Genomic DNA, 12,346 nt, shown 5'->3' on the forward strand with positions numbered 1-12,346 from the left:
CTACTATCCAATAAATGGCTAAAAGTTTACATTTTAACAATTTTGTAAAACTGCTATATTTTGGGGCCAAAAAGGGGTCTTACTGGACCTACTCCTTTCCCCGACCATCATCCCGGATGGCCTCTTTATTTACTACCTACCTATTGTATTTATTGTTAACTTGTTCTCGTCCTGAACATCTATGAAATATTTGCCACTTGACGTTAAGCAACAAAAAAGCAATCAATCTTATATATACATCTGGAAGGGAAAGAGTAGTGATGCGTATAGACAAATGTCCACGACATGGTAAACTATCCACAGTGAAAATTGAAATTCCCGATTTCATCTTTCAAATAATCAGAAACCAGATAAAAGTGACAAAAAAACAACGGCACCATAAATTAATTAATTTAAACTCACAGTTTTTTGTCATGTTTTTATCGATATAAATTGTTAGATATTTTAAATGGAGATACTTTACACTTTAAAAATCTAAAATGTTTTCCTAGTGCTACAATTAATGATAAGTTGGTCATTTGATAGCCTTAGTTTTTCAAATCTGGTTGTTGCAAAAATCAACTAAGGACTGTTAACTGCTTTATGTACCATGGCAAATATGTCATGCATATATATAGCTAACATATAAATTATTCATATCAACACGTGTATTGTACATAAAGGTCAAGCTTTGTGTTATTGTTAATAGATTCATGAATGATCCCTGCTTGATGTGGATTGTATATTATTTATAAAACAAAGTCCCATGATGTAATGTCATATCCAAAATGTATAACAAAAAATCTAAAGGGAGCTTATTGATATAAACTAGTCACCAAAGTTACATGAAAACTTGTTCAAAGCATTTTCAAGTTAATGTCCAAAAATTGAAAAATCCCCTCTTTTGGATGAATAAAGTCCTAAATAATTGACTATTTAGTGTACTACTACCGCAATTTCTAAAGTAGCAACCAAGACAGCAACCCAGGCAATATATGCCCCCCATTTAAGATTTTATACAAAATTGCTGTGTTCATTTTTTAAGTGTTCTACAGGGGGGATTGCCTGTATTATTTTGTCAGAGTCTGTGTGATTATCCTATGCGAAATTATAATAGAATATGTTTGATCTCTTTCCTTTGTTTTCATTTATATACTTACCCTATGGCTGGGTGAGGTAATTGTCACTTTAAACCTGGTTTTATAGCGCTAAACCTCTCACTTGTACGACAGTCGCATCAAATTCTATTATATTTACAACGATGCGTGAACAAAACAGACATAGGGATACAGCAGTCCTCACTGTGCCATAAATTCAATAAGAACAAAAACAGACACATTTCACATTTTTATTTCAAATGTGTTATTACTTTTAAAATCGATTATAAATGTATTTCAAATTTTATTTCATATTTTACAGAGCAGTTCGAAAGACGCTTGGAACAGTGGAAAAAGGATGACCAACAGTTTGTTAGCACTGAAGCAGAGAAACATGTAATACAAAAAGTTTTGACACAAAGTTCAGTTACCCTGGTTGGAAATTCTGGCACTGGAAAAAGTTTTCTTTCTAAACACATTGCCCTCATGATGACGAAACATGGCTATACTGTTATTCCATGCAGTAAACCAGAAGATATTGGAAAATGGTTTAAACATGGGCGGAAAACATTGTTTGTCTTTGATGATGTCTGTGGCAGATATACTCTTAACCAACAAATTTACACTGACTGGAAACAAAGTCTTGATCACATAAAATCTCTTCTCGTAGACAAATGTTGTAAAATCATCTCTACATGTAGAATGGAGGTTTACAAAGATGAACTATTTAGCAATCTCTCCATTTTCAAAATGTGTAACATTGATTTAAGTTCAGAAGAATTCAAACTTAGTGCCGCTGAAAAATTTGCTTTAGCTGAAGTTTACTTTAAGGAAAATACTGATGAAGTAAAGGAATTGTCAGACAAATATGACTTTTTCCCACTTTTATGTAGCTTATATCATAAACAGAACCTCAAGAAGAATGAAAGCGTTACCTCCTTTTTTAGAAATCCTTTTGAAGTTTTCAAAGATCAACTTGTACAAATGTATGGAGAAAGTGATGCTGGTAAGATGCAGTATTGTAGCTTAGTCCTTTGTGTGATGTTTAACAACACATTAACAGAAGAAAACTTGTCACCAAAAGATAAGAAGATAGGAGCAGTCATAGAAGATTTACTAGAAGAATGTGAACTGAATAAAAGTACATCCATCAAACCTATAAAGAAATCACTTGAAACCCTTGAAGGTACCTATGTGGTCAAGGAGGATAATACATGTACATACAAAATAATTCATGATAAGTTGTTTGATTTCCTGGCCAAATACTTTGGGGAGAAAATGTTACAGGTTTTCATTCATCATGCTAATACCGAATTCATTAAAACAAGATTTTTGTGGAAGACAAGAGATACCATGGACACAGAAATGGAGTTTGTAATAAGAATACCCGATAATCATATAGATAGTTATATAGAAAGATTGATGAAAGACTGGGTGAACGGTTATGTATACAGTGTATGTCAAAACAAAAACATGAGGTCGGCTTTATTTACTGAACACTTCATAGCGCATTTAAACCAACTTGATCTGTCAAAACAGGAAGAACTTGTTTCCATTAAAGATATCAACAATAAAGATATAGCACTAACTGGAAGTTGTTATATGGGTACTATTGAACTTGTCAAATGGTTGATAAGTAGTAATAGTGACATTAATTACAGTAGAGAGGATGGTTGGTTTCCTTTATTATGGGCATGTCAGGAAGGACATTTTAATGTTGTTAAAGAACTGTTAAAACATTCAGCTGTTGTCAATAAATGTAGTAATGATGGCACTACACCATTACATATTGCTTGTTACAATAACAGGATAGAGGTTGTACGTGTACTTCTCCGATGTGATGTTGTTGATATTGATCTCTGTGATAAAAACGGATGTTCTTCACTTTATCAAGCAAGTCAGGAAGGACATGTTAATGTTGTTACAGAACTGTTACAACATTCAGCTGATGTCAATAAATGTAACAATAATGATGCATCACCTCTGTATATAGCAAGTGGGAACGGACATGTTGATGTTGTTAAAGAACTGTTACAACATTCAGCTGATGTCAATAAGTGTGACAATGATGATACATCAGCTCTGTATATAGCAAGTCAGAATGGGCATGTTAATGTTGTTACAGAACTGCTAGAACATTCAGCTGATGTCAATAAATGTAACGCTAAAGGTCAAAATCCTGTAAATGTGGCAAAAAAGAATGGACATATTGAAATAGAATCATTGTTACTAAAGTCCACATAAACATTTATGTCACAATAATTAATTCAAATCACGGATTGTTTTCATATTTTTGTGTTTTATCAAATGCAAACATTGTAATTTTGTTCTTACTGTATATGTCTTTCTGGAAATTTAAAGAGGTTTTTGAGAGTCTAGGATTAACTAATTAACAATCATTAATACTTATAACTGTATGTTCTTTAATTTAAATTCACATATAAACAATGTACTGTGGTTTAATGGCACATGAATTATACTAGAAAATCAGCTAAATTATTATTCTCTATGTGTTTCAAATATTTTTTTTAAATGATGATTAGTTCAAAATATTATATGTTATTATTTGTATATTTCCAATTAATGGGTATCACTGATAATTTTTTTTGATAAAATGATTAATACAAGGTTAAAGAACGTTACTGCTAAGTAGAAAATACCATCGTTTTCAATGCCTCTTAATTTTAGAACAACATTTGAATTGTGTTGTTGGACTACATATGTTGTGTGCCATGTGAATAATTATACTCATCATAGATACTAGGATTAAATTTTGTATTAACACAAGACGCGCGTTTCGCCCACAAAAGACTCGTCAGTGACGTTTGAATCCAAAATAGTTTGAAAGGCCAATTAAGTACGAAATTCAGGTGCATTGAGGACCAAAGTTCCTAAAATTTATGCCAAATACAAAATGTACTGCTAGGGTAATCTATTCCTGAGGAAGATAAGCCTTAGTATTTGAAAAATTTAACAGTTTTGTAAACATTTTTGTTTTATAAATATGACAATATCAATGATAATTCATGTTCAGATTGAAAAATTAAAAGTTATTCATTCATGAAATAATTATTATACAATAATAAACAATCATACGAATATGAACTCAGATAATTTCAAAATGTTGTACTTCTTATTTTAACACTGTTATTTCTAGATACTTGTTGCTATGTTGTTTTATTGTTATATACCCAATATCTTCAGTCATTTAGCTTTATATTTAAAACTCCTGTCGCTTTGAGTGAGCCATCTTCTGACCAAAGTTCCTAAAATGTATGCCAAATACAAAATGTACTGCTAGGGTAATCTATTCCTGAGGAAGATAAGCCTTAGTATTTGAAAAATTTAACAGTTTTGTAAACATTATTTTTTTATAAATATGACAATGATAATGATGTGCATTGTGTATAATGTAACAGTTGTATCAAAGATTATTATTTATTTTTATTTTGCGATTATATTGTAATATTAAGCATTCTTTTTAAGGCTGCATCAAAGAACAATAATCAATGTAAGAGTGACTTTATTTGCATGAATGTTTAGTTGAGCGATGTGTTTTATCATTTCAATTGAAAGGGTAATATTGCCGTACATTTTCGTGTTTGATCTATTTATAATAGATTTGGCTACAAGAGGGAAATTATATAGTTCATGATATAGCACGATCTGCTAAAAAGTAAATTGGCTATAGTCCAAATATCCTTATAGGGTTATAGCCCATTAACAATGAATGTGTTAGCAATTTTTGAGTTGATGCCTAATATCTTAAAGACGTCCACAGGCAAAAAATATCAGCAAGACTACATCTTAAAATTAATCAAATTTTGCTGAAATTGTTGGAAGACCCTTTTATGGGATTAGGTGTTCTTTAATGACATTTTCTACTTAAGCTTCCTTGGAGGTCGGGCATAATTCCTCGTAAAATGTTAGTACTGACAGTCTAACTTGAGTTTGAAAAACGTCCATAATCAATTGTTAAGATCGTTTTGCTTCTAGGTGTCGGACCACTGAGTTATTGAAAAATTTCTAACCCCGCGTCTACTTCTACAGTAACTTCACAAAATCTTAAAATCACAGTAATGCATTTCATTAATATTGTATTCTATCTTAGTATGCTATTTTGATATCTTAAACTGAAAAGAATAAAGTATTAGTCGAAAACTCCCAAAATAGCGGCTGTCATTTATCGCGCTTTTGGTTTAGAAATCATGAGATGTTAAGTTTGGATAGAGCTAGGTGAGCAAAACAGCTTATTCGAAGCCTTAAAATTTCTAAAAATAATTGTAAAAAGCTTTTTAAAGTATCTTTATATAGATATAGGAAGATGTGGTGTGAGTGCCAATGAGACAACTCTCCATCCAAATAAAAATTTATAAAAGTAAACCATTAAAGGTCAATGTACGGCCTTCAACACGGAGCCTTGGCTCACACCGAACAAAAAGCTATAAAGGGCCACAAAATTACTAGTGTAAAACCATTCAAACGGGAAAACCAATGATCTAGCTTAACATGTTAATGTATGCAATCTCTCATTGAGTAATTACCTTAACGTTTGTATGAATTCCATGTATCTTGTATATTACTTTATGATATAATTGGATCTTTCTAAAGAAGTATTGGTATGTGTTATAAATAGTTTTGTAGAATATCTGCAGAAATTGATATGATTTGTTTTGTTGCTCATTGAGTTTGTCTCATTGCATTTAAAGGAGAACTAACATGTCTTAGTAAGTTGTAAACCAACTAAGCAAATGTGCAAACTGTGTACGCAGAGGAAGCTCGTGTGACCCACATTTTATGTTTGAGATACAGTGGATGTTTAAACAATAAAATAGATATTGGTTTAATTTAATGTGTGAGTTCATATATGTATTTTTGTGATAATAGGAAATAAGATTACCTTAATTTGTATAAATATGCTTATTGTGACTCATGCTAATAAATTACTTGACAAATTGATTGGACATGCATGTGAAATAGGTGAATTGATTAAGACCTTGTTTCTATTTGTAGCTGTATTTTGTGTTTTGTGTCGTTAATATTTACTTCACATATTCGTGTATGCATCATATACATATTATACATGTACATAAAAAAGAAGGTCAATGTGATCAACATGTTTACACTTAATTGTAAATCATGTTTTTGAGGTTGCTGACTATAGGTAATCAACTGATCATCTAAATTGAAGTTGATGCATTATAAAGATTTGGTCACTGCGAATTTAAAAGCCAGCTCCTATACAAAACTTGTTCAATTTTTACCTTTATTTATTGGTGATGACTGGTTTAATTTTAAAGTGTATATAGCAGCGTCTGAAGTTAGTCATTTTTAACTTTATTATAGTATAGTACTTTTCTTATAGTTTGCATGATTTATCAATTCATAACCAATCATTAAACTAATCTAGCTACTGCTAATACCGAATTGTTTGTTATATTTTGTTTTCTTATGTTGATTTTTGTTGAATGTGTGTGTGCTTTATAATGTAGATTGTCTCATAGTATATGTAATGAAACTGTATCTTTTTCTGCAAAACATGTAAATTATGTAAAATGTGTTTGCTTGAAGCATTGCATTTGTGTTACGAAAAGCATAAAGAATAGAAAAAATTCACGTAGGTCAAAAAAAGTAAAATCACAAAAAATACTGAACTCCGAGGAAAATTCAAATCGGAAAATCCCTAATTAAATGTCAAAATCAAATGATAAAACACATCAAACAAATGGACAACAACTGTCATATTCTTTATAGAGGCATTTCAAATGAAAAAATGGATTGAACCTGGTTTTATAGCGTTAATTTTACTGTACATTTCACATATTTATCAAAGTTAGAAAAAGACACTTTTACGTATTTATTAATGTATTTATAGGATTAATAATTGCATTTAACGCTCTATTAGCCATGATGATTTACTTCTTAAAAGCTATCAAGTTATATTGTAAATAAATCAATCAGTGCATAAAAATCATTTGTACATTAGACTAATCAAATAATATGTTTTGTATATTCCGTTAGCGCTAACATTGCTTTCCTTGTGATCATTCCTATATAATATAAATGAAACGGTTTTGTTATTATTCAAGAGATGCACTAACACATTTTTCTGGATGAATGATTATTGTATTATGTTTTTTACTTCTTTTTTAAATTGAAAATGTTAACAACATACACGCAATGAGCCATTTATCAAATACTGTAATGAAAGGAAAATAAGAAAGATGCGGCACTAGATATTTACATGCAAGAAAATTGAAGTAACATATTCAGACGTGTACTTAAATTATTTTATTTTGGGGGGGGGGGGGGATTCTTGGTTGTACCTTGAACATGTTGAACATTAAAATTAAATTTCTCCATATCTATTTAAATAATCAATCCATATAAACAGGCAAAAAATATTTTTATGGATTTTGGCACATTTTGGATAGGTCCTTGAAACAATCTTTGTTTTTAGAAAATCTAAATATTGGTTTTTGACAATATTTTTTAAATCTTCAATGAAAACTGTGGAATTATCAAACACTGAAAATGATAGACTTCTGGAAACCAGTTACTTCCTTAAACCTAGACATGCAAGAATGATACTGTATATAATAAAGAATGTTGTAGTTTTTATATACATTTATTCCTTGTTATCAACTCATATACGAATGGATTGATTTATATTATTTTTTTTCATTTGATTCAGAGGGTTGATGAATTATTGCCTTTGATCTAACGTCCCTGACATTTTTGTTACACATCTATCATTTTCAATACATTTAGAAGTTATTTAAAAACCTTGGTTTCAGCTACCGAAGGCATTTTTTTTTTAAATGACATGACTATGTTTACATGTCTTAGGCCTTGCACATGTGTTCTGGATTAAATGATTATTGTATTATGTTTTTTACTTCTTCTTTTTTGATTGAGAATGTATATAACTTACATGCAAAATGCGCAATGGACAATTAACTAATATATACTGTAATGAAAAGAAATAAGAAGAAACGACAACAGATATATATTTTTCAAATGCAAGAAATTGTAGTAACATCTTCAGTCGTATACTCTAATATAGTAAATATTGTTTTGCTTATTAGTTGTACCTTAATGACAGTCAAGTTTATCAATATCTATTAAAAAAAATAATCCATACAAAAAGGTAAAAATTTTATTTTCTATTGATTTTGGCAAATTGTGAGTAGGTTCTTATAATAATCTGAATTAAAATATTCTTGCAAAAATTAGAGTATTACAATGTCTCTAATGTCTTTAATGAAAGATGTGGAATTTCATACTTTGGAAAGAAATCACAGCATCCAGGAAGCAGCAAATTTACATTGACGTGCAAGAAATATACTGTAGTTGATAAACAATGTTTTAGTTTTTCTTATTAGCATATTCTTTTTCTAATAAACACATAATCAAACGATTGATTTATATAGTTTTTTTTCTTACATTTGATTCCTATCTAAAGGGTTTATATAACTAATTAATTTTTGTGAAGAAGAAAACCTCAAACACATCAAACGATTAGTACAACTGTCATAGTCCTGACTTGGTACAGACATTTTTCTATGTAGAAAATAGTGGATTAAACCTATTTTTATATCAAGCTACACTTTTCACTTGTATGAAAGTCGCAGAAAATTCAAATTAATTGACAGTGATGTGTGATAAAAAAAAATTGCCGATACCTGTTAATTGGCATTGCTCAGGTCATGTTTTTCTCTGACTGTTTATGGCGTCTTTACACTAAATCCATTGGCTGTTGAATGTGCACGGGTTGATAGTTTAGTCTTAGATGCATTTGTTTTTATTAGTTGTAAGTGGCTTCGAACTAGCTGTCAGATAACTGCGAGTACTCTCAGATCTGTTCCTAGTGTCTTTTTGTTGTCGGGATGTATAAGTACCCGGCCATGTCCACTTGTATTTTTGTCCATCTGATGAGTTAAGCCTTTTTCAACTGATTTTTATAGTTCGTTCTTATGTTGTAATGTTATACCACTGTCCCAGGTTAGGGGAGGGTTGGGATCCCGCTAACATGTTTAACCCCGCCACATTATTTATGTAAGTGCCTGTCCGAAGTCAGGAGCCTGCAATTCAGTGGTTGTCGTTTGGTTTTGTGTTACATATTTGTTTTTTGTTAATTTTTTATACAAATAAGGCCGTTAGTTTTCTCGTTTCAATTGTTTTACATTGTCATGTCGGGGCCTTTTATAGCTGACTATATGGTATGGTTTTGCTCGTTGTTGATGTTCGTACGGTGACCTATAGTTGTTAATGTTTGTGTCATTTTGGTCTTTTGTGGACAGTTGTCTCTTTGGCAATCATACCACATCTTCGTTTTTACAAATGGTAAAAAAAAAAGTCCAAAATAGCGGTACAGCAGTCAACATTGCGTTATAATCTTTATTCGTTATAAAAACAAACAAATGTGTCAACAAAGAATCGAAAGACCAAGGACATTAGCAAAAAAGAAAGACAAATGTACCAAATTTACCATAGCACAATAACACAATGACGGGTTGTAAAAGTACCTAGCCCCCTCAAGTTGATGTAACCAAAAATAGATTAAACAGTAAAAGTAATATACAAAAGGAAAAAAAAGGAATACCATAGCACTTTATGAAGATGAAAAACAACTGCATTACTTAGAAACTATAATCAAACACCATCGTGTATTATTTGTGAAGTTTATACGTAATATTTATCAGCAAGGTTATGGTACCTTCCGATGAATAGTTTTTATAAAATTGATGAGACGTTCTTTGACATACCTCTGGTTCATCAACTTTCTGACCATACACTGAGTTTAAAAATATAATAAACCCTGCTTGCGAAGCGTTGTTATGTTTTACAAAGTATTAGTAGCAGCTGAAAGCTCTGGAACACCGAATAAGTTTGGACATGTATATATCATATGTAGGAGGTGAAGTTGGTACATTGCTGCTAAGGTTGGGGAAATTGAAAATATCAAACCGAAAATCGTCTCGTTTGTTAGGGATTCATATACTGAGATGACCGCGTATTTCGAGATTAAATTCTAAACATGGATTGTTAAAGGAAAGAATACCTTCAATATATCTGAATAAGACATTAAAGATCTGATTTCTTTGAATCTCTTGTTTTTGACAAGAATATCGAAAACACCTTAACGAAACTTTTACACATATATCTGAATGAATTTGCACTGGATATATAAAAGAATAGATCGATGCTAAAGAAACACCTCTAGTTAATACGCTGTGTGTTGTACTAGCCATTCAGGTTGACTTCAATAGTAAGAAAACTTTAGAGAAGATAATCCGTTAGCAACTAATTAATTGTAATGGAAATCCGTTTCACAGATGATAGCGAATATGTTTCAATTGACATAACACAATCCAATCCCATTTCTCCCTTTTGTGACCTACAAAGTCAGATTCGATACCAGGTTGGTAATTATATGAACAACATGACGGTTGCCACATGTTGAGCAGGATCTGCTTAACCTTACATAATTTGCTGGGTTTCGTATTGCTCAGACTGTCTAGTTACATGTGTTGTGCTTTGTGTTCTGTGTTTTATCTGTTGGTCTTTTTTTTTCTGTCTAGACATAGCGTTGTCGATGTATTTTCGACTTATAAGTTTGAATATACATTTGTATATTTTGCATCTCATTTAGTTTTACACTGTTGAGTTGGAGTGCAGATTCCATGTCTAGGTTTCACTTTGACAGATCATGTTTTTGACATTATCTAGACGTAATGGAATACTGGATCATGGTAAACTAAGGGATGCACTTTACCTATTTTTGGCAAACTCTTTCAACAGAACCTCAATTAAAGGTCATTTTCAAAACTTTATTCATCCGGTATCTGTGAATCAAGAACTGATTCTTTAACTATCGTAGACACTTAGAAGTATGAAAGGAAAAAGTTATGAAATGCAAACTATTTCAAGTGGAATATCCCGATCTCGGGGGTCCAATTTAATACTTTATTGATAGGGGTGCCGCTTGGGTTTTATTACCCTACAATTTTCATCTAATTTAAATTTTCAAAATGCAAACCAGTTCATATATTGCATGAGTAAATATTTTAACTTTTCCCGTATTGTTGTGGTTTCATGTGGTATGCAGTTAATGTTAAGAGTGGATTCCAAATAATTGGTTGATAAAAACATGGCCGGAAATACCAATAAAGATAAAAGACGAAGATTTTTTTTGGAAACTTAATTGCAATATGATATATTTCTGATAGTTCACCCGACCTATTCGCATATTTTAAAGCTTGAACAGGTAACATATTTCAGAGTCACGACCTACCACCTTGTATATACGAAGTGACCCCCGATACCCTCGTATTAGAACCTATTTTTTTTTTTTGATACATCAATGCTCAGTTGTCGGATAAGACAGGTTACACTGTATATCTGATGTCGTACACAATCATGTTCTTGGTGCGCTTTACAACTGGTCAAATTTATGGGTTATAATATGCCTTTCTTCCCATAATAACAGAAGGCGTCTTTTTAATAAAATACAAACTTAACAAATTATAAAAGGACTTGAAGATATAGCGTATGAAAGAATTTTTACTATTAACAAAAATTTACGTGGGCACAACTGCAAATTATCGAAGTCTAGATGTTGCACAACATTTCGTGTGAGACAATTCTCACAATGTATGATTACCCATTGTAATAATCTACAATTAAGTGCAATTGCTTCTCAAATTATAATAGCATTTAAAACAAATATACACCCACAAAAGTACAGAGTTGTGTATCTATTCAGTTACCGATATCGAGAAAAATACTTAATTATAACTTTTAATTGTTACGAAATATGCCATCAAAATATGTACGATTGCTGTAAGCTTATAGTTAGAATATTAATAAATACGATGAGCTAAAAAAGGTCGAATTTTTTCCTGCAGGCCGAAAAACGATTTGACCTGAAGTTTATTTACCTTAGCTGTATTTGGCAAAACTTTTAAGATTTTTTGGTACTCAGTGCTCTTCAACTTTGTACTTTATTGGGCCTTTTTAATATATTTTTTATTCGAGCGTCACTGATGAGTCTTTCGTAGACGAAACGCGCTGTTGGCGCTAATATTAAATTTCAATGCTGGTATATCTTATATGATGATGAGTTTATTTACAACCACTGGGTCGATGCCACTGCTAGTTGAGTTTTGATCACCAGCCCAGTAGTCTGAATTATCATTGATATGGTCATATTTATAAATTAAATGTTTACAAAACTTTTGAATTTTTTAAATACTTATGCTTTTCAA

At 31.2% G+C, this 12,346-nt stretch overlaps 1 protein-coding gene across 1 annotated transcript; it reads left to right on the forward strand.

Annotated features, from left to right (window-relative positions):
- The first annotated feature begins 260 nt into the window (after positions 1–260).
- LOC139526303 (putative ankyrin repeat protein RBE_0220) lies at positions 261–3,320 on the forward strand. The gene is made up of 2 exons (XM_071321433.1): positions 261–288; positions 1,399–3,320. Exons 1-2 carry the CDS (start codon positions 261–263, stop codon positions 3,318–3,320), a joined length of 1,950 nt encoding a protein of 649 aa, XP_071177534.1.
- The last annotated feature ends 9,026 nt before the right edge of the window (positions 3,321–12,346 follow it).

The sequence above is a fragment of the Mytilus edulis genome, chromosome 6 (genome assembly GCF_963676685.1).
Source record: "Mytilus edulis chromosome 6, xbMytEdul2.2, whole genome shotgun sequence".
NCBI lineage: Eukaryota > Metazoa > Mollusca > Bivalvia > Mytilida > Mytilidae > Mytilus > Mytilus edulis.

What these genes read in the sequence shown, in the direction of transcription:
- LOC139526303 (XM_071321433.1), top strand. Translation starts at nt 261, where the DNA reads ATGCGTATAGACAAATGTCCACGACATG. An exon ending in AGACAAATGTCCACGACATG is followed by an intron (nt 289 to 1,398) that starts GTAAACTATCCA and finishes CATATTTTACAG; the next exon opens with AGCAGTTCGAAAGACGCTTG.